We start from the raw sequence: 23,056 nt of genomic DNA, 5'->3' as shown, positions 1-23,056 counted from the left end.
TTCAAGAGGTGCTGATTTTAAAAAGGAATTGGAATTGAAAAAAAAAAACAGAACTGATCCCAGCTCTGGGATTTATTTATTTTTATAGTGAAGGAATGCAACGGTGTTTTGTAATAGAGTCGGATGTTTTCAATAGTGAAGCAGCTGACCTTGTTCTGCAGCTCGGAGCCCAAGGCTAACACGCGAGCTGGTTACTGATTCACATCTTTACAAGAACACCACAGGACGCCGTTTATTTTAAAAGGTGTTTATCTCACTTACAAATACATCTTATGAACAATATATACAATATATTGTGTAAAATATGCTCAAATATATGTGAAAGCCATGTTCTTTTATTCTAATACAATTGCTCAGAGAAAAAAAAAAAAATTTTATTAACAAGTAATAAAAAACTCTCAAAAAGATTCAGAATTATTGACACCCCTAAAGATTCTTATGAATGAAATCAAACAAAATTAAATATGCATTAACATAGTACTTAAGTCTTAAGGAACTGTATTGTGGCCTTTTATTTTAAAAGGTGTTTATCTCGCTTACAAATACATCTTATAAACAATACATATATATATACACACACACACACACACTATACACACACACACACACACAATACAAGCAGCCTGCATTTGAACTGTTGTCTTTCATTTAAAATATGTGTAAAATATACATGTGGTTACAACAGCAACGCTAATCCATAAACTACACCCCCTGTTCAATAACCCCACCCCCTCTCCAATATTATTATTTATTTCTTAGCAGACGTCCTTATCCAGGGCGACTTACAATTGTTACAAGATATCACATTATTTTTACATACTATTACCCATTTATACAGTTGGGTTTTTATTGGAGCAATCTAGGTAAAGTACCTTGCACAAGGGTACAGCAGCAGTGTCCCCCACCTGGGATTGAACCCACGACCCTCCGGTCAAGAGTCCAGAGCCCTGACCGCTACTCCACACTGCTGCCCGGTTGAAATACTCAGGACCTAGGCAAAGCACATGGTATTGACAGTGAGTCAGTCAGTGACAGAGCTGGGATTTGAACCAGTGTCCTCCTGGTTACAAGCCCTGGACTTTAACCACTGGACCGCACTGCCTCCTAGATTCACAGCGTTCATCTGTCACTGTGATTCTGCAGAGAGATTTTCCATTCACCAGCTCGCAGTGGTTTCTAGACATTGATTCAAATCCATTGATAAAGTGTGCATTTCCCAGCGAGTTACAGCTTCGCAAGAGGCTCACAGTGCTCGACTCAAACCTGACACTGTGCTGTAGAAAGAAAGGCTCTGGATACGCAGCCGTGGAGACAAACACAATCATATTTAACAACATGTCATTATAATGAGCTGCTTGATGAAGCTTTTCCTAATCGCATAAAAAGGGCGAGGATTACGAGAACACTTGGATGTCTCTTTAGTCAAGAAAGCCAGCTGGCTTTTAATGTCACCCCGACAGGAAATGTCGTGTCGTCATGTGACTCGGGGGGGTCCTCCCACACATTTCTTTCTGTCAGCTGTGAGCCCTGGAGTGGCACAGGGGGTGAGGTTAGGAGTTTATTTGAGCTCTCTGCTTCTGTGTGTGTGTGTGTCTGAGCTCTCTGCTACTCCTGCCCTGGCTGCTCCTCCTATCAGAGCTCCTACTTGGGCTCCTGCTACAGATCCAATAGCAGCTCCTGCTGCAGCTCCGAATGGACCCCTCAGAGCTCCTGCTGCTGCCCCTAGCAGTGCCCCTGCCGCTGCTCCCAGTAATACTGCTGCTGGCTTCACACAGCGCTTCACAAAGTCATTGGATTTCTCTGCTTCTGGTCTAATGATTTCCTGGTAGCGCTGCCTGACTGCCTCTATCTCTCTCCTGTGTTTCTCCTCGTACTCTCCCCTCTCTCTCTCCCCCTTCTCCATGCACTCCTCCTTCTCTCGCTCCGTCCTTTCTCTCTCCTCTCTCTTTCTCCTCAGCTCTTCTTCCAGTTTGATCCTGTGATTCTCTCCCTGTTCTTTCCTCAGCTCTTCCTCCAGCTCTCCTATCCTCTCCTCCAGCTCTCTGATCTTCTCGTCTCGTTTCTGGATTTCCAATCTCATCTTCCTTTTCGTGTTCTCCAGTTCTTTCAGGTGCTTTGCCCTCAGTTCCTCTTCCTCCCTCAGTATTGTCTCTTCCTTCTCCTTCAGTATCTCCTCTTGTCTTTGTCTGATCTTTGCTTCTGCTTGCTGGTACATCTCACTGGTGTAGTAGCTGCCGTTGTTTCCCTTCACCATGTTGTCTATCTTGTCCAGGAGCTGTGTGACCTGAGTGCGATCTCTCCTGTCCTCAGTGTTGAGAACATGATACCTGTTCACACATTTCTCAACAAGCTGCTGGAGCTCCTTGCTGCCTGTCTGAATATAATCCTCAATGGTCTTGCCTTTCAGTTTGTCACTGTGTGTGAAAAGGAGCATCATGTACCTCCTCACAGCCTCCTCACTGAATATCTCCTGGACTGTCTCCACTGCTCTCCTCTCTTCCTCTGTGAATCGGCCCACCGGTATCACCAGGAGGAAAGCGTGGGGTCCCGGGGCAGACAGAGAAACACAGCTCCTAATCTGGAGTTTGTCCTGAGAGAGCTCTGGAGTGTCGATCACAGCAACACGTCTCCCAGCCACTTGTCCTTTTCTCTTCTCACACTCCCTCGTTACTGCAGAGGAGCTGGCTTCAGATCTGAACTCCTCTCTGCCCAGGATGGTGTTTCCTGCTGCACTCTTCCCAGCCCCAGTCTTCCCAAGCAGCACCATCCTCAGCTCAGGGGGGCTGGGAGACGCTTGGGTATCTGCAAGGGGAGCCTCTCCTTCACCTCCAGAAACTGAAACACAACAAGTGTATTGTTTCAGAAAAGTGAAATGTCACATCTGTGACTGTGCTTGACTTTGCTAATGATGTCTCTAAAGCACCACAGATATTCTATGATTAACCTGCAAGTCAGATTTCTACATGAAATATTACTGTAGTATTCTGCAATATTGAAAACACGCTTTATAGAGAGTGACAGGATACAGAATGATTTATTGGTATTTTTAGTAATAGTTTATTTGCTATCATTTAACGCATCAATCAATGTTTCTTTGTTCTAGAGCTGCAAGCAAGCTTCAATGTCACGACTAATAACACAGACTGACTGCAGTTCAATACAGCAGGTAAGCTAGCAATCATTTTACTTCAAGAGGTCCCACAGAAAGACTGAACTTCATATTTGCCTCAGAAAGATGATTTTACTCAACTGACAGTCGGGGGAATAAAAGGAATACTTACAGTTGGGACGATGTCCATCATCAATGCTGTTCCTTCTCCTGACAGGCAGCTTGGATTCCTCTGCCTCTTTCTCCAGCTCCTCTTCCTTCATTTGCTTCCTCAACTTCTCCATCAGCTCCTCTTCTCTCCTCCTCTGTTCCTCCTCATATTTCTGTTTCATTTCTTCTCTCCTCCTCTGTTCCTCCTCATATTTCTCTTTCATCTCCTCTTCTCTCCTCCTCTGTTCCTCCTCATATTTCTCTTTCATCTCCTCTTCTCTCCTCCTCTGTTCCTCTTCATATTTCTGTTTCATCTCCTCTTCTCTCCTCCTCTGTTCCTCCTCATATTTCTGTTTCATCTCTTCTCTCCTCCTCTGTTCCTCCTCATATTTCTGTTTCATCTCCTCTTCTCTCCTCCTCTGTTCCTCCTCATATTTCTGTTTCATCTCCTCTTCTCTTCTCCTCTGTTCCTCCTCATATTTCTGTTTCATCTCCTCTTCTCTCCTCCTCTGTTCCTCCTCAAATTTCTGTTTCATCTCTTCTCTCCTCCTCTGTTTCTCCTCATATTTCTGTTTCATCTCCTCTTCTCTCCTCCTCTGTTCCTCCTCATATTTCTGTTTCATCTCTTCTCTCCTCCTCTGTTCCTCCTCATATTTCTGTTTCATCTCTTCTTTCCTCCTCAGTTCCTCTTTGTGTTTCTCATTCAGCTCCTGTTCCTTTAGTCTAATCCTTTCTTCTACCTCCTGGTAAATCCCATTTGGGAGGTAGCAGCCTCCACTTCCCTTCACCATGTTGTCTATCTTGTCCAGGAGCTGTGTGACCTGAGTGCAATCGCTCCTGTTCTTATTGTTGAGAACATGATACCTGTTCCCACATTTCTCAACAAGCTGCTGGAACTCCTCACCAGCTTCCTCAATGTACTGCTCAATCGTCCTGCCTTCCAGAAGATCCCCGCGAGTGAAAAGGATCATCGTGTTCCTCACAGCTCTCTCACCAAACAGCTGCTGCACTTTATCAAAGGATTTGCAATACTGTTCTACTATAGACTCACGACAAGTGTCAATCATTTCTTTTGGATACACGGGTATCACCAGGAGGAAAGCGTGGGGTCCCGGGGCAGACAGAGAAACACATCTCTCAATCTCGACCTGGTCTGTGTCTAACAAGTCTGGAGTGTCGACCACAGTGACCCGTCTCCCAGCCACTTTTCCTGTTCTCTTCTCACACTCCTTTGTTTCTGCAGAGGAGCTGAATCCGGATCTGAACTCCTCTCTGCCCAGGATGATTTTTCCTGATGAACTCTTCCCAACCCAGCTTCTCCCAAGCAGCACGATCCTCAGCTCAGAGGCGCTGTGCAGCTCTTGAGAAACAGTTTCTTCAGCCTCTTGTTCTGCAGCCATGATTCCCCGCCCTGTTAAAGAGAAAGAACAATTTGCTCCTCTTAGAAATGAAAGCCTTCCATGTGAAGCCCTGGATTAGTTTTCTCCTCTTGTTGTCGTGCTGTGCTGAAAGAACACTCCCTGTCACACACAGCACTGGCATGTTCCTGTATGTGTGGAGCTGCTGTACAGAGACACAACTAGCAAGCTCTTCACTCCACTACAAAGAACATCACCCTCTCAAATATATATCAATGTTAGTGACAATACAGTAACTTGTTTAACGCTGTTACTCAGTCGTGTGCCTCTGTTTTTTCTCACTAGCTTTGTAACTGTAACAGGGGGTCTTAGTACCTGCTACTTTAGTTGTGGGTGTTCACTGAATGATGAGAGCGAGACAGAGGGAGGCAGTTGACAACGCCACTCAGGCATCCAGGTTTTATTCAAGTAAACAAAAAAGTTGCAGTGACAGGTGGCCGCCACTAGGGTACCAGCAATGACAGCCCTGGTGCACGAGGACATACACAGACAGAGTGGAATCAAAATAAGAGATTCAAAAATGCAAAACAAACACAGTGAGAAAACAGCTAAAAACAAAAGTCTGCCAAACACTGGCTTAGCGCTGCTCCCACTAAAAGCGAGGTCCCGCTCCAGAACCTACTCTATGACACACTAAAATAAACTGGGGTGGGATCAAAATCCCCTAAATGAATCCCTACACAGTTCACTCACTCTGTCTCTCCACACAACAGTGCAGCTGCACACTTGCTGGAACTAGAACAGCAGAACTGGCTTTCCAGCTCCTTTTTATACCATGTGGCTGGGCTTAATTGATCATCAATTAGTCAATTAAGCCCCAGCCACATTCCGCACATGGATTTGGCAGAGTTGGATTTAACCCCATCCCTGCCAAACTTAAATTCAAAACTGCACAACTTTATGTACAACTGCAAAAACCTGCCAAATCTAGTGCACACTTACATATATTTTTAAACTATACACAACGATACAAAACATTATTTACACGTGCAGGGTGTTTGCCCTGCCACGGTAACATTAACAGTTGATTGCTTGTATGTTCTTGTATGTGCTGTACAGAGCTGTACACCAGGAAGGTGTCTTTCAAACACTTTAGAGAAGCCAGCATACAAGCTGTAGCTACAATGCAAAGAGCACTGGCATTGCATTACCTGCTTCAACCACAGGGGTCAGGATTCCCATCCAGCACCACCATGCAGATACCAATGAACTGGCATCTCAGCCCATTGAACTTAATAGAAACAGCTAAATTAGGGGACTGCTTTGGAACATCTGTTTGGTCTAAACAAAAACTTGACTTTTCACTGAGGTTTATGCATTATTATTATTATTATTATTATTATTATTATTATTATTATTATTATTATTCAGGTTATTTGTTTAGTCCATGCATACCTTCCCTCAACCCAGGTTTCAAATGAACAACATGAGAAATGGGTCTGGAACCAAACTCCTGTGCAGCAGTGTGAGCTCAAGCTTTCACTGTGTGCTGCTAATTAAAGGAGCCCCATAGTTTATAAAGAGATTACACTGTTATGAGCTCATGTTTAATATATATATATATGCTAATTAAAGTAGCCCCATAGTTTATAAAGAGATTACACTGTTATGAGCTCATGTTTAAAATATATATATGCTAATTAAAAGAGCCCCATAGTTTATAAAGAGATTACACTGTTATGAGCTCATGTTTAAAATATATATATGCTAATTAAAAGAGCCCCATAGTTTATAAAGATATTACACTGTTATGAGCTCATGTTTAAAATATATATGCTAATTAAAGGAGCCCCATAGTTTATAAAGAGATTACACTGTTATGAGCTCATGTTTAAAATATATATGCTAATTAAAGGAGCCCCATAGTTTATAAAGAGATTACACTGTTATGAGCTCATGTTTAAAATATATATGCTAATTAAAGGAGCCCCATAGTTTATAAAGAGATTACACTGTTATGAGCTCATGTTTAATATATATATATATATGCTAATTAAAGGAGCCCCATAGTTTATAAAGAGATTACACTGTTATGAGCTCATGTGTTTTTTTATATATAACTGTAAGTAAATAAGCAGGTAGAACCCCCAATCCCTTTTAATTCTGATTTCAACAAATTCACTTTTAGATTTTGATTTACTTTCACATTCACTCTGAATCATTTGCACGCAATGAGAATTTGATCAAACATTTAATAAATATCTGAACAGAACAGTGAGGGTTCAATTCATCCAGCTGGAATGGTGTGTGCCCAGGCTTACATGAATTGTCTCATTTATAATTTTTTATGTTTATAAAGTTTTGTTTTATTACTTTAACTTAATTTTCAATACAACTTGAAAGCAAGCGACAGCCTGACCAAGCTTTGAAAAGCACAAGGCTGGATCATTGCACCGTCTCTAAATACCTGAACTGGAAAGCAAACCTGCCCTGCCCAGTCTCTCACATTGATTTCTAGCTTGTTACTTTGCACTGTTTCTCACTCAGTGACTCTATACTTGTTATAAGAGTCCTGCTGTCCAGCACAACATTAAGTGAACCGATTCTTTACAGAAATGAAGATCTGAAGAAATAACTCACCAGGGTCTGAACCGGCGGCCGCCATCTCTCCCTTCTTCTGCTCCCTAGTGAAGACAATGGCGCTGGAGTCCAAAGGGAGCTTGATCAGTAACGTTTTTTTATTGATTTAGTGCCACATCATTTCTTATATGATTTTCTGTTTTATTGCTGTAAATGAACACACTGGTACTGCCAGGGAGCAAAGTGTGCTCCTGTGTGTGCGGGGCTGTAAACTGCCTGTTTCAATAGACTTTAACTGTGTTTTAAGGATGAGATCCTTGGAGTCGGATTGAGAGGAATCAGTCTACACTGTATTGTTTCCATGACATTGTAAATGTGAAGCTGGCATGTGAAATGCTTTATGAGATATTAGCAGGTGAAGTTGCAGCAGTGGTGGCAGAATGACAATTACAAACACGCGCCCCCTCTGGCCAGTTTTATTACTGCATGTCCTGTAAATTAAAGGTGCCGTGTCTCCTGGTGCATCTCAAACTGATACCGCCAGTGAGCAAAGATCCCTGTTCACTGAATAGAGCCGACACACTTTAAAAAGGGATATTTAACATGCAGCTGATTGCTTCATCACTATACAGTACTTCATAGGTACCATTAACAGCACTGCAATGCCATAGATACTATTGGAGTTACATTGCAGTTACTATGGGCTGCGATATTCAGAAAATAATAACATGGCAGCGACCGCATTGCAGAACAAGCTGAATGATAACTGAGTTATAATTAAAAGATTGACCTTGTTTAAATGGAGGGTATAGCAAGCTGCACAAACACAGACACACCTCAAGACACATCAATAAATGAGATACAGTTCAAAATGCAGGTGCAATAATTACATGGTATACTGTAGTTATAATTTACTAATATTTACTGCATGCGCTTCACACCCGATTCTGTTATTGTAAGGATGGAGCTCCATACATTAACAACATGGGGGTTATTATTGCAAATACATTTATTAAATAATGTAACTGAATATATTTTGAAGTGTATCCAATACATGTATTAAAAACATCTTTGCAATGCGTCCCTTCAGTCATTCTGCACTCTATGCAAACCCACAGGCACAGAAGCATTACTTTGGAAGAAATCAACAAATCCATACAACAGGTCAACTTTCCAGCGACTACAATATCCCTGAGAAACTTGACCAGCTGCAACCAGTTTGCTCGTTGAACCCGCAAGACAATTCATTTCCAGTATTGTACATTTCCAAACAAACCAGGCTAGATGCCAGGTGAACAGAATACCTTCCAGACAGGATCTGCGCATGTGCACAATCTGTCCTGAAGAGGGCAGCCGAGTCAAGCATTATACAGCAACACCGAACAACACACACAGCGCTCTATGTAATAAACGCAATACTGAAACCAAAGAGTTTGAGATGTTACATACTGACTGACAGACCCCTAATGGGTAAATGTACGAGCCTAACCCTTTAGTTTCACAGCTAACCTCAACAAAATAAGGGTTCAAGAGAAAAGCCCCGAACTATGAATGCGATTTTTATTGCAGCAACTCCAGCACAGCGAGACAGAATATCTCAGTTTAACAGCGTGTTCCCTGGGCCGTGTCTGCTGGCTGTTTGTGAACCAATTCCGCTTCGTGTCGGGCAGCCTTAAAAATGAATGCGCTTTGTAGCGTCACTCTTTATAGAAACTCAGCCTGACACGAGTGGCCCAAGACAACGCGAATATGCCAACAGACCCTAATATCACCGGGGCAGCCCCGATCACAATCCTTACTAACATCCGACAGGAAAAGGGCGCCGTTGCCAGGCAACGAAAAAAAAAAAAAAAGTATTTCTGAATAAGAACCTGGGCTAATAAGAAATACATTTCCACACATTTTACCAAAATACAAAATCCACACCTGAATATAACATTTATTCATTCATATTTAAACTTTTAAAATTACATTTAAACACAACAACGGTCGCTGACTTAATAAGAAATCAACGTCATCTCAATTTACCAAAACACAAAATTCAAACCTGAACTATTTTTTTCATTCATGTTCAAACTTTAAAAAATAATTAAAAACATCTCTTAACCCATCCGTAACCCGATAATAATATTAATAATAAAATTAAAAACACCTACCTGATAACTTGTATTTTCTCCACAGATTCCCCTTCGTAGGCTAATGTTGACCATTCTTATATTCCGTTAATAGAAACATTTTCACACAACCACCCGGTGTAAACGAGACTTTTGAAATGTATTGATACTACCGTATATTATTTTAAACTGTATGTACTAATATCTTATTTATTGATGTGTAATCTTTAACTCCACGCTAATATATTCAGGCGGCGCCGCTTCAGCCGTTGGGATTCGAACTCCTCCAGTTTGAATTGGCAGCTCGCGCTGCTCAGGGTCCGCGCCGCTGTGTTGTTTGTTCATTTTTGGCGGGCAATGCCGAGGAGATGTAAACGGTAAAAGCCCTCAATAAAAGCACATCCTTACAGGTGTCGATACAAACAGCAGCAGCCCGGGGCTTCTCCTACCAGTTCTCTCCTCTTCAGTAGTCAGCGCCGTCATTTTCTTCCCCCCCCCCGAGTTGTTCTCCCGTCTGCAGCGTCACGGAGGAGTGTATCGGGGTTTGAACAGGTGGCGTTACTGTGGGTTTGATGTGGAGCGGTGAAACCTCAAATACAGTCCCGGAGCGGGACCGCTGCAATGCGCGCACTGCAGCCTAAACTAGACACCCCCCAGACTGACCCCCCCTGCACAGCACAGCCTGCCTTTGCGTATCAAGCGCAGCCTCGTCTCTGCAATTGCAGGGGGACGCTCTGGCTGCTCGTCCCGGTTTGAGGTTCAGCGCCCCGGACAGTAAAGAGTTAATCGGAACCAGACTCGGGCTGGGAATAAACGCTGTGGTTAAACTGGTAACACAACGATTTAACATGAACATCAAAAATAATGTTTTCTTAAAATCGGGTTTGATTAATTAATTAACTAATTAATTGAACTACTGCAGAGTGTTGTTGAAACGCCAGAAGTGAAACTGATCAAATCACTGTGAAGCTGTAAATACTCCCACAGGGTAGGCAATGGGAATCTTATTCATGTAAAACCTGGACTGGCTCAAACCGCTCTGCAATAGGATCCACGCTGTCATCCTGTATATATTGAAGGCACTTAGTAAGCAAGGGTCTTTGTGTTCTCTCTTTGTAAAGCCAGTTGTTTTGAATCACTGATCCAGTGCAATATGTGCCCCGCAGGTAAGAGAGGAGTGTCATCCCATTGCACGCTGTATTGATATATATATAGATCTGTATATATTGAAGGTTCTTAGTAAGCAAGGGTCTTTGTGTTCTCTCTTTGTAAAGCCAGTTGTTTTGAATCACTGATCCAGTGCAATATGTGCCCCGCAGGTAAGAGAGGAGTGTCATCCCATTGCACGCTGCTACCAGGTGAGAGCTGAATCAACAGCAGCACCCTCCCCCTCCCTGTATCCCAGGTCAGCTCTGCAAATCACAACCTGCTCCCTGGGACTCCCCCACCTGCTTTAATGAAGGGGCTGATCACACACTGAACAACAACACAGAAAAGAATTCACATTGAAACAGGCGTTTATTATTGAGAGCCCCTGAGATCACTACAAACCCTGCAAATGCATGTGAATTGTAAAGGGCTTGTTATCCTGTATCCAGGGTCAGACTGGAGAATGAAGGGATCCACACACAGGCTTGCAGGGAGTCTATAGTGACACTTTTATTAATACACTGCTTGGTACACACACCTTATAGTCCTCTGCTATACACAGCGTCTCGGTGCTTAGCTGCTGAAGGAATATTTATTAGTATAAAACAGGGTGTATTCATTATACACTGGAAAATAATATTCCACTTTGGAATAATGCTTTTTACATTATTTACATTTCTGTTCTGTTCACTGATTAAGCTCTTAAGCTGAAGGGACACAGAGTCACTTTGTGGCTTGTAACTTGGTTTCAGGAGACGAGGTTTCAGGCCACTGCACGGCACACCAGGGGAGACTTGGGGTTTGATACAGCAAAGCTGCCTCAAACTAGGTCTCCCGGTGATCTCCTGGAACCAGGTTTCAAGCCGCTGCTCCTCATTTCCTGTTCCCTCAGCTTCACATCTTGTTGATAAGAAAGCAGATGATCATAAACATTGATCATCGCAGCGGTGAGCAACACATTCAAATCAGGGTTCAGCTGTTTATATACATTGATCATCACAGCGGTGAGCAACACATTCAAATCAGGGTTCAGCTGTTTATATACATTGATCATCACAGCGCTGAGCAACACATTCAAATCAGGGTTCAGCTGTTTCTATACATTGATCATCACAGAGGTGAGCAACACATTCAAATCAGGGTTCAGCTGTTTCTATACATTGATCATCACAGCGGTGAGCAACACATTCAAATCAGGGTTCAGCTGTTTATATACATTGATCATCACAGAGGTGAACAACACATTCAAATCAGGGTTCAGCTGTTTATATACATTGATCATCACAGCGGTGATCAACACATTCAAATCAGGGTTCAGCTGTTTATATACATTGATCATCACAGCGGTGAGCAACACATTCAAATCAGGGTTCAGCTGTTTATATACATTGATCATCACAGAGGTGAGCAACACATTCAAATCAGGGTTCAGCTGTTTATATACATTGATCATCACAGCGGTGAGCAACACATTCAAATCAGGGTTCAGCTGTTTATATACATTGATCATCACAGCGGTGAGCAACACATTCAAATCAGGGTTCAGCTGTTTATATACATTGATCATCACAGAGGTGAGCAACACATTCAAATCAGGGTTCAGCTGTTTATATACATTTTTTTTTTTACTGGAGCAATCTAGGTAAAGTACCTTGCTCAAGGGTACAGCAGCAGTGTCCCCCACCTGGGATTGAACCCACGACCCTCCGGTCAAGAGTGCAGAGCCCTAACCACTACTCTACACTGCTGCCCTAGAACAGTCCCCCCTGTTCAAGAACCTCACCCCCTCTCAATAACACCACCCCCTCTCCAATAACACCACCCCCCGTTAAATCACACCACCCCCTGTTCAATAGCCCCACCCCCTGTCTCACTGCTCTTGACTGGGTTCCTGTGGTGCTGCCTCTATTGCTTCTGCTACTGTGTGTAATACTGTTCCGATCGCAGCCCCTTCTCTCAGTGCTGCTGCTACTGCACTGATCACTGCCCTTTGAGCTGCTCCTTCTCTTACTGCTTCCTTTGCAGCGTGCATTACTGCCCCTAGCGCTGTCTCTTCTCTTATTGCTCTGGATACTGTGTGTAATACTGCCCCTACCTCAGCCCCTTCTCTCAGTGCTCCTGCTACTGTACTCACCACTGCCCCTAGTGCTGCCCTTTCTCCTCTCGCTTCAGCTGGCTTTTCATATCTGCTTATAAACTCATTGGCTCTCTCTGCTTCTCGTCTAAGGATTTCCTGGTAGCGTTGCCTGACTGCCTCTATCTCTCTCCTGTGTTTCTCCTCGTACTCTCCCCTCTCTCTCTCCCCCTTCTCCATGCAATCCTCCTTCTCTCGCTCTGCCCTTTCTCTCTCCTCTCTCTTTCTCCTCAGCTCTTCCTCCAGTTTGATCCTGTGATTCTCTCCCTGTTCTTTCCTCAGCTCTTCCTCCAGCTCTCCTATCCTCTCCTCCAGCTCTCTGATCTTCTCGTCTCGTTTCTGGATTTCCAATCTCATCTTCCTTTTCGTGTTCTCCAGTTCTTTCAGGTGCTTTTCCCTCAGTTCCTCTTCCTCCCTCAGTATCGTCTCTTCCTTCTCCTTCAATATCTCCTCCTGTCTTTGTCTGATCTTTGCTTCTGCTTGCTGGTACATCTCACTGGTGTAGTAGCTGCCGTTGTTTCCCTTCACCATGTTGTCTATCTTGTCCAGGAGCTGTCTGACCTGAGTGCGATCACTCCTGTCCTCAGTGTTGAGAACATGATACCTGTTCCCACATTTCTCAACAAGCTGCTGGAGCTCCTTGCTGCCTGTCTGAATATAATCCTCAATGGTCTTGCCTTTCAGTTTGTCACTGTGTGTGAAAAGGAGCATCATGTACCTCCTCACAGCCTCCTCACTGAATATCTCCTGGACTGTCTCCACTGCTCTCCTCTCTTCCTCTGTGAATCGGCCCACCGGTATCACCAGGAGGAAAGCGTGGGGTCCCGGGGCAGACAGAGAAACACAGATCCTAATCTGGAGTTTGTCCTGAGAGAGCTCTGGAGTGTCGATCACAGCAACACGTCTCCCAGCCACTTGTCCTTTTCTCTTCTCACACTCCCTCGTTACTGCAGAGGAGCTGGCTTCAGATCTGAACTCCTCTCTGCCCAGGATGGTGTTTCCTGCTGCACTCTTCCCAGCCCCAGTCTTCCCAAGCAGCACCATCCTCAGCTCAGGGGGGCTGGGAGGCGCTTGGGTATCTGCAAGGGGAGCCTCTCCTTCACCTCCAGACACTGAAAAACAACAAGTGTATTGTTTCAGAAAAGTGAAATGTCACATCTGTGACTGTGCTTGACTTTGCTCACGATGTCTCTAAAGCACCACAGATATTCTATGATTAACCTGCAAGTCAGATTTCTACATGAAATATTACTGTAGTATTCTGCAATATTGAAAACACACTTTATAGAGACTGACAGGATACAGAATGATTTATTAGTATTTTTTCTAATACTTTATTTGCTATTATTTAAAGCATCAATCAATGTTTCTTTGTTCTAGAGCTGCAAGCAAGCTTCAATGTCACGACTAATAACACAGACTGACTGCAGTTCAATACAGCAGGTAAGCTAGCAATGATTTTGCCTCAAGAGGTCCCACAGAAAGACTGAACTTCGTATTTCCCTCAGAAAGAAGATTTTACTGAACTGACAGTCGGGGGAATTAAAGGAATACTTACAGTTGGGACGCTCTCCATCAATGCTGTTCCTTCTCCTGACAGGCAGCTTGGATTCCTCTGGCTCTTTCTCCAGCTCCTCTTCCTTCATTTGCTTCCTCAACTTCTCCATCAGCTCCTCTACTCTCATCCTCTGTTCCTCCTCATATTTCTGTTTCATCTCCTCTTCTCTCCTCCTCTGTTCCTCATCATATTTCTGTTTCATCTCTTCTCTCCTCCTCAGTTCCTCTTTGTGTTTCTCATTCAGCTCCTGTTCCTTTAGTCTAATCCTTTCTTCTACCTCCTGGTAAACCTCAGATGATATTGGGAGGTAGCAGCCTCCACTTCCCTTCACCATGTTGTCTATCTTGTCCAGGAGCTGTCTGACCTGAGTGTGATCGCTCCTGTCCTCAGTGTTGAGAACATGATACCTGTTCCCACATTTCTCAACAAGCTGCTGGAGCTCCTCACCAGCTTCCTCAATGTGCTGCTCAATCGTCCTGCCTTCCAGATAATCCCCACGGGTGAAAAGGATCATCGTGTTCCTCACAGCTCTCTCACCAAACAGCTCCTGCACTTTATCAAAGGATTCGCAATACCGTTCTACTATAGACTCATGGTGAGTGTCAATCATTTCTTTTGAATGCACCCGTATCAGCAGGAGGAAAGCGTGGGGTCCCGGGGCAGACAAAGAAACACATCTCTCAATCTCGACCCGGTCTGTGTGAAACAAGTCTGGAGTGTCGACCACAGTGACCCGTCTCCCAGACACTTCTCCTGTTCTCTTCTCACACTCCCTCGTTACTGTTGTAAAGAACCTCAGTCCTGATCTGAACTCCTCTCTGCCCAGGATGGTGTTTCCTGCTGCACTCTTCCCAGCCCATCTTCTCCCAAGCAGCACGATCCTCAGCTCAGAGGCGCTGTGCAGCTCTTGAGAAACAGTTTCTTCAGCCTCTTGTTCTGCAGCCATGATTCCCCGCCCTGTTAAAGAGAAAGAACAGTTTGCTCCTCTTAGAAATGAAAGCCATGGCTGCTGCTGACGCTGCGACGCGCTCGGGAGATGTTTTACTTTCACTTTGTATAATTACAGACATGTGTGGTAATGTATCACACTCGCGGGGAATGAAAATCAGCCGCGGAGAAGATTTTATACTGCAGATTATCCGACTCGATAAAGTAGGCAACGTCGAGATGTATTAGAAAGAAGAAAAAAGCGTGTATTTTATCAAATAAGACTGTAAAAAACTATGAACTGTAACAACTGAGTCTGTGCGAGCTCGTTTCAACCTGAAACCGAAAGTAAACTTGTTCTTCTTTCTTTCCTTTAACCTGATAAAACTCTTGTTTCGACGCAGTCTAGTAATTCTTACATCGCCCTCGACTTTAATAAGACAGTCATGTTTTTAACTCACCGGCACCGGGTTCAAAACCCGCAGCTGCCATCTCTCTACAGCGGCGCTTTGACGAGGCTTTTCAAACGGCAAGGAAGCAGGGGGCGTGTCTCTGGGACGTGACGTCAGGATAAGCCGCAGCCAGATTTTGCAATACAGGCCGGCATACAAGCTGATCAAATGAACCGCTAGGCAGCGGCACTGGAACCATTTTTAAAGTGTGGCTGCTGAATGCTATTAAACAAAACTGTAACCCCTGTATATGATGGAAGCCATGCGAAGCTGCCGCCCCCCCCCCCCCGGCACCCCTAGCTCCACCGCCCCTGCCACTAGGATGTTAATATAAAGGGATTGCTGCTGTACCGACATGAGAACGGATTGGATCAAATGCGCTGACGAGGCTTCTTCAGATTGCAATGCGCGGATAATATAAGAATGATATTTAAAAAAACAGGGACTAGAACCAGTAGAAAATACACTGGCAGCATCTTTTAGAGGCTTCTTATTACCAGTACAAACTGGTTTTAACAGCGTGTTCCCTGGGCCGTGTCTGCCGGCTGTTTGTGAACCAATTCCGCTTCGTGTCGGGCAGCCTTAAAAATGAATGCGCTTTGTAGCGTCACTCTTTATAGAAACTCAGCCTGACACGAGTGGCCCAAGACAACGCGAATATGCCAACAGACCCTAATATCACCGGGGCAGCCCCGATCACAATCCTTACTAACATCCGACAGGAAAAGGGCGCCGTTGCCAGGCAACGAAAAAAAAAAAAATAAGTATTTCTGAATAAGAACCCGGGCTAATAAGAAATACATTTCAATACATTTTATCAAAATACAAAATCCACACCTGAATATAACATTTTTTCATTCATATTTAAACTTTTAAAATTACATTTAAACACAACAACGGTCGCTGACTTCATAAGAAATCAACGTCATCTCAATTTACCAAAACACAAAATTCAAACCTGAACTATTTTTTTCATTCATATTCAAACTTTAAAAATATAATTAAAAACATCTCTTAACCAACCCGTAACCCGATAATAATATTAATAATAAAAATAAAAACACCTACCTGATCACTTGTATTTTCTCCACAGATTCCCCTTCGTAGGCTAATGTTGACCATTCTTATATTCCGTTAATAGAAACATTTTCACACAACCACCCGGTGTAAACGAGACTTTTGAAATGTATTGATACTACCGTATATTATTTTAAACTGTATGTACTAATATCTTATTTATTGATGTGTAATCTTTAACTCCACGCTAATATATTCAGGCGGCGCCGCTTCAGCCGTTGGGATTCGAACTCCTCCAGTTTGAATTGGCAGCTCGCGCTGCTCAGGGTCCGCGCCGCTGTGTTGTTTGTTCATTTTTGGCGGGCAATGCCGAGGAGATGTAAACGGTAAAAGCCCTCAATAAAAGCACATCCTTACAGGTGTCGATACAAACAGCAGCAGCCCGGGGCTTCTCCTACCAGTTCTCTCCTCTTCAGTAGGCAGCGCCGTCATTTTCTTCCCCCCCGAGTTGTTCTCCCGTCTGCAGCGTCACGGAGGAGTGTATCGGGGTTTGAACAGGTGGCGTTACTGTGGGTTTGATGTGGAGCGGTGAAACCTCAAATACAGTCCCGGAGCGGGACCGCTGCAATGCGCGCACTGCAGCCTAATGCTGTTGTAGATGTATAAATAGTAGACAAAACTCATTTAAAAACACACTTACACCATTTTTCCTTTTTTCTACCACATCTTTTTACATTTTCTGCAGAACATTTCTTTCCCCGGTGATATGAAGCACAATTAAATTGCTGGCTCTTGTTACTGTTCCAGACCGGGGGTCTTGTTGCCCTTATTCACAGAAACACAGCTTCTATTCCCTTTTATACATGACCCTGTCCTCACTGTCCTGGAAGGGACGGGGGTGTTTCTGCTTGTGAAAACGATGCTATAAAGTGTGGAGGGTCCTTCATCACCTCCTGCCGCTGCAGCCCCACGCATTGTCATAAGAATTGCTGCCTCATGTTGTTCCAATCAAGGCTTTCTGTTTTCTATTCACACCAAGTACAAAATCAAAGACATTGGGCAGCTCCAGTCTAGTGGGGATGTTCCCTTTACATTGTGTTGATAAGAAAGCAGATGATCAGAAACATTGATTAAAAAGCATTCACACGACACACAGCCTCTCAACACTGCTCAACATTACAATCCTCACAGGGTTTAAAAAGCATTCACACGACACAAAGCCTCTCAACACTGCTCAACATTACAATCCTCCCAGGGTTTAAAAAGCATTCACACGACACACAGCCTCTCAACACTGCTCAACATTACAATACTCCCAGGGTTTAAAAAGCATTCACACGACACACAGCATCTCAACACTGCTCAACATTACAATCCTCCCAGGGTTTAAAAAGCATTCACACGACACACAGCCTCTCAACACTGCTCAACATTACAATCCTCACAGGGTTTAAAAAGCATTCACACGACACACAGCCTCTCAACACTGCTCAACATTACAATCCTCCCAGGGTTTAAAAAGCATTCACACGACACACAGCCTCTCAACACTGCTCAACATTACAATCCTCCCAGGGTTTAAAAAGCATTCACACGACACACAGCCTCTCAACACTGCTCAACATTACAATCCTCCCAGGGTTTAAAAAGCATTCACACGACACACAGCCTCTCAACACTGCTCAACATTACAATCCTCCCAGGGTTTAAAAAGCATTCACACGACACACAGCCTCTCAACACTGCTCAACATTACAATCCTCCCAGGGTTTAAAAAGCATTCACACGACACACAGCCTCTCAACACTGCTCAACATTACAATCCTCCCAGGGTTTAAAAAGCATTCACACGACACACAGCCTCTCAACACTGCTCAACATTACAATCCTCCCAGGGTTTAAAAAGCATTCACACGACACACAGCCTCTCAACACTGCTCAACATTACAATCCTCCCAGGGTTTAAAAAGCATTCACACGACACACAGCCTCTCAACACTGCCCAAATTTTCAATCCTCCCAGGGTTTAAAAAGCATTCACACGACACACAGCCTCTCAACACTGCTCAACATTACAATCCTCCCAGGGTTTAAAAAGCATTCACACGACACACAGCCTCTCAACACTGCTCAACATTACAATCCTCCCAGGGTTTAAAAAGCATTCACACGACACACAGCCTCTCAACACTGCTCAACATTACAATCCTCCCAGGGTTTAAAAAGCATTCACACGACACACAGCCTCTCAACACTGCTCAACATTACAATCCTCCCAGGGTTTAAAAAGCATTCACACGACACACAGCCTCTCAACACTGCTCAACATTACAATCCTCCCACGGTTTAAAAAGCATTCACACGACACACAGCCTCTCAACACTGCTCAACATTACAATCCTCCCAGGGTTTAAAAAGCATTCACACGACACACAGCCTCTCAACACTGCTCAACATTACAATCCTCCCACGGTTTAAAAAGCATTCACACGACACACAGCCTCTCAACACTGCTCAACATTACAATCCTCCCAGGGTTTAAAAAGCATTCACACGACACACAGCCTCTCAACACTGCTCAACATTACAATCCTCCCACGGTTTAAAAAGCATTCACACGAGCATTCACATGTCTGCCTCGGGTTACATAAAATGCTTGATGGTGCTTTTTGAGCAGACAAATAAAAAAACACTACTTGAAATTTCAAAATGATTTTGTTTAATCACAAGATACAAGCAAAACATCAGAACTTATACCAGACACATTTAGACATGAAATATCATCAAACCTTTTAAACATAATTATAGCAATAACTTGCAACACATTTTGGCGGAAAAGCGTATTACATTTTTTTAATGTTTTTATTATTATTTTTAGATCATTATTATTTATTTATTTTTAATTTAGTCATTGCCAATTATTTTTTATTATTTTCTCCCAATTTGAAATGGCCATTACTATTGAGTACGTTTTTAAAATGTTTTTATTATTATTATTAGATATTTAAAGTTATTCTTTTAAGTAATGTTTGAAAAACTAAAAATCTAACTTTTACATGTATACCCTTTGGTAAGTAAAGCTGACATTTAAAATCACGTTTAGACTACGGATGGACATTTCAGTATATTTTAATAATAAAATACAGGTCATTTACATGATTACACATTTATACTGTTTCATCTCCTCTTCTCTCCTCCTCTGTTCCTCCTCATATTTCTGTTTCATCTCCTCTTCTCTCCTCCTCTGTTCCTCCTCATATTTCTGTTTCATCTCCTCTTCTCTCCTCCTCTGTTCCTCCTCATATTTCTGTTTCATCTCCTCTTCTCTCCTCCTCTGTTCCTTCTCATATTTCTGTTTCATCGCCTCTTCTCTCCTCCTCTGTTCCTTCTCATATTTCTGTTTCATCGCCTCTTCTCTCCTCCTCTGTTCCTTCTCATATTTCTGTTTCAGCTCCTCTTCTCTCCTCCTCTGTTCCTCCTCATATTTCTGTTTCATCTCCTCTTCTCTCCTACTCTGTTCCTCCTCATATTTCTGTTTCATCGCCTCTTCTCTCCTCCTCTGTTCCTTCTCATATTTCTGTTTCAGCTCCTCTTCTCTCCTCCTCTGTTCCTCCTCATATTTCTGTTTCATCTCCTCTTCTCTCCTCCTCAGCTCCTCTTTGTGTTTCTCATTCAGCTCCTGTTCCTTTAGTCTAATCCTTTCTTCTACCTCCTGGTAAATCTCAGATGATACTGGGAGGTAGCAGCCTCCACTTCCCTTCACCATGTTGTCTATCTTGTCCAGGAGCTGTGTGACCTGAGTGCGATCGCTCCTGTTCTTATTGTTGAGAACATGATACCTGTTCCCACATTTCTCAACAAGCTGCTGGAGCTCCTCACCAGCTTCCTCAATGTACTGCTCAATCGTCCTGCCTCTCAGAAGATCCCCACGTGTGAAAAGGATCATCGTGTTCCTCACAGCTTTCTCACCAAACAGCTCCTGGACTTTATCAAAGGATTTGCAATCCTTTTTTAATGTAGACTTCCACGCTGCACTGTCAATCATTTCTTTTGAATGAACCCGTATCAGCAGGAGGAGAGCGTGGGGTCCCGGGGCAGACAGAGAAACACATCTCTCAATCTCGACCCGGGCTGTGTCTAACAAGTCTGGAGTGTCGACCACAGTGACCCGTCTCCCAGACACTTCCCCTGTTCTCTTCTCACACTCCTTTGTTCCTGCAGAGGAGCTGGATCCGGATCTAAACTCCTCTCTGTCCAGGATGGTGTTCCCTGCTGCACTCTTTCCAGCCCAGCTTATCCCAAGCAGCACGATTCTCAGCTCAGAGGCGCTGTGCAGCTCTTGAGAAACAGTTTCTTCAGCCTCTTGTTCTGCAGCCATGATTCCCCGCCCTGTTAAAGAGAAAGAACAGTTTGTTCCTCTTAGAAATGAAAGCTTTCCATGTGAAGCCCTGGATTAGTTTTCTCCTCTTGTTGTCGTGCTGTGCTGAAAGAACACTCCCTGTCACACACAGCACTGGCATGTTCCTGTATGTGTGGAGCTGCTGTACAGAGACACAACTAGCAAGCTCTTCAAACAAATAGTGCACATTAATCAGGAGAGTCAGTGAAGTGTCTGAATTGTTTGTCAGCAGGTTTGTAGCATTAGCAGTTTGATTTCTTGTTTGTTCTTTCATGTGCAGGTGTAACAGTGTCCTAATAATTTGTCCAGAGAAGCTCAGAACAAGATTTCTTCACACAAATTATTTATTCAGTTTTTAACCCACCAAGAAATCTGAGGTTTCACAACTATTTCCAGGACTTTGCAAATATTCTGAAAAAATAGTTTAAGGACACTCAGTAATAGCCACAAATAGCCGTCTAGCTCATCTCTTTAATAAATGAAAGTTAACTAAAAATGAAATGACAGATTTGTTTCAATCATCTTATAAACTTTCACAACATTTCCAAAAATAAACTGTGTGTCCAGAATGGAGCGTATTCTATTGTTTTTATACAACATTGTCTCTTAATTCTGCAAACAATGTTATTTATTACCAGCGTCATTGATAATATATCATCTGGTTTGTGAGCCTGATAACAGAACCATGGAGGCTGTGTGGTCCAGTGGTTAAAGAAACAGGCTTATAACCAGGAGGTCCCGGGTTCAAATCCAACCTCCGCCACTGACTCATTGTGTGACCCTGAGCAAGTCACTTCACCTCCTTGTGCTGCGTCTTTCGGGTGAGACGTAGTTGTAAGTGACTCTGCAGCTGATGCATAGTTCACACACCCTAGTCTCTGTGAGTCACCTTGGATAAAGGCGTCTGCTCAATAAATAAATAAATAAATAAATAAATAAATAATACAATATAGCAGAGAATCTCAAACAGCAATGTCTCCTGAGCGCTGTTTCAATCCACAGCGCTTGAGATGTTAGCGAGCAGTGAGAGAATAGAAGCGATCCTGTGAAGAGACCGAGTTCACTGACCGCCGAATCTCAGACTGTTCCACTGTCTCCGGAAAGCCATGGCTGCTGCTGACGCTGACGCAGTAACGGGCTTGGGACATTTTTAACTTTCACATAATTACAGACATGCCGTGTGGTATTTATATACACTCGTGGCAAATGTGGATCAAAGTAAGCAACGTCGAGATGTGTTATAAAGAAAGAAAGCGTTTATTTCATCACATCAAATAAGATTGTAAAAAAAAAACTGAAAACTGTAACAACTGAAACCGAAAGTAAACTTTGTATTCTTTGTTTCTGAAAACCTAATAAAACTTGTTTTTTTATTGGTTCAATAAAGTCTGTTAATTATTACATCGTCCTCGACTTTAATAAGACAGTCATGTTTTTAACTCACCGGCACCGGGTTCAAAACCCGCAGCTGCCATCTCTCTACAGCGGCGCTTTGACGAGGCTTTTCAAACGGCAAGGAAGCAGGGGGCGTGTCTCTGGGACGTGACGTCAGGACAAGCCGCAGCCAGGTGTTACAACACCGGCACAGAAGCGGATCAAACCAACCGCTGAGGATCTGTTAATATGAAGGGATTGCTGCTGTACCGACATGAGAACGGATTGGATCAAATGCGCTGGCGAGGCTTCTTCAAATTGTAATGCGCGGATAATATAAGAATGATATTTAAACAACAGGGACTAGAACCAGTAGAAATGTGATACAGCCCAGCCCAGCGCGTTGCAGTTAAAGAACTACAGCTCCCAGCATCCCTCACCATGCCCGCGGGCGCAGAGGCATGCTGGGAGCTGTAGTCCTATAGCCAGGGCTGTCCCGATTCACAATAACTACGACAGCGCAGCGAGAACTGAAGCGCCCTGAAACACAGACGCCCACACTAGAGCAAAACCAGATTTCTTTACACAACCATTGAAACCACACGTGTGTCTGAGTAAAGACACACCAAAATGAAGTTTCCTAAAACGAAAAAAGAAATTAAACCAAAAAATATACAAAAGCATTTGAAACTTTACAAAAAAACACACTCACTCGCACAATTCTACCGCTGCCTC

The 23,056-nt window shown here is 43.4% G+C and overlaps 3 protein-coding genes across 3 annotated transcripts; all 3 read right to left on the bottom strand.

Moving 5' to 3' along the window:
* Positions 1-88: 88 nt before the first annotated feature.
* On the bottom strand, positions 89-7,316 carry LOC117432716 (trichohyalin-like). Its single transcript, XM_059020983.1, has 3 exons — positions 7,258-7,316; positions 3,282-4,670; positions 89-2,835 (listed from the first exon to the last, which is right to left on the bottom strand). The coding sequence occupies exons 1-3, from the start codon at positions 7,280-7,282 to the stop codon at positions 1,559-1,561; spliced, it is 2,691 nt and encodes an 896-aa protein (XP_058876966.1). The 5' UTR covers positions 7,283-7,316; the 3' UTR covers positions 89-1,558.
* A 4,995-nt stretch (positions 7,317-12,311) lies between these two features.
* Positions 12,312-15,659, bottom strand: LOC117967997 (GTPase IMAP family member 8-like). The gene is made up of 3 exons (XM_059020984.1): positions 15,541-15,659; positions 14,153-15,109; positions 12,312-13,706 (listed from the first exon to the last, which is right to left on the bottom strand). The coding sequence occupies exons 1-3, from the start codon at positions 15,569-15,571 to the stop codon at positions 12,331-12,333; spliced, it is 2,364 nt and encodes a 787-aa protein (XP_058876967.1). The 5' UTR covers positions 15,572-15,659; the 3' UTR covers positions 12,312-12,330.
* A 3,570-nt stretch (positions 15,660-19,229) lies between these two features.
* LOC131731698 (GTPase IMAP family member 4-like) lies at positions 19,230-22,502 on the bottom strand. The gene is made up of 2 exons (XM_059020985.1): positions 22,392-22,502; positions 19,230-20,937 (listed from the first exon to the last, which is right to left on the bottom strand). Exons 1-2 carry the CDS (start codon positions 22,420-22,422, stop codon positions 19,700-19,702), a joined length of 1,269 nt encoding a protein of 422 aa, XP_058876968.1. The 5' UTR covers positions 22,423-22,502; the 3' UTR covers positions 19,230-19,699.
* Between the last annotated feature and the right edge of the window lie 554 nt (positions 22,503-23,056).

This window comes from Acipenser ruthenus, unplaced genomic scaffold (assembly GCF_902713425.1).
Source record: "Acipenser ruthenus unplaced genomic scaffold, fAciRut3.2 maternal haplotype, whole genome shotgun sequence".
Lineage (NCBI taxonomy): Eukaryota > Metazoa > Chordata > Actinopteri > Acipenseriformes > Acipenseridae > Acipenser > Acipenser ruthenus.
Note: the sequence above shows the minus strand (reverse complement) of the source record. Positions and strands in the feature narration are given on the sequence as shown.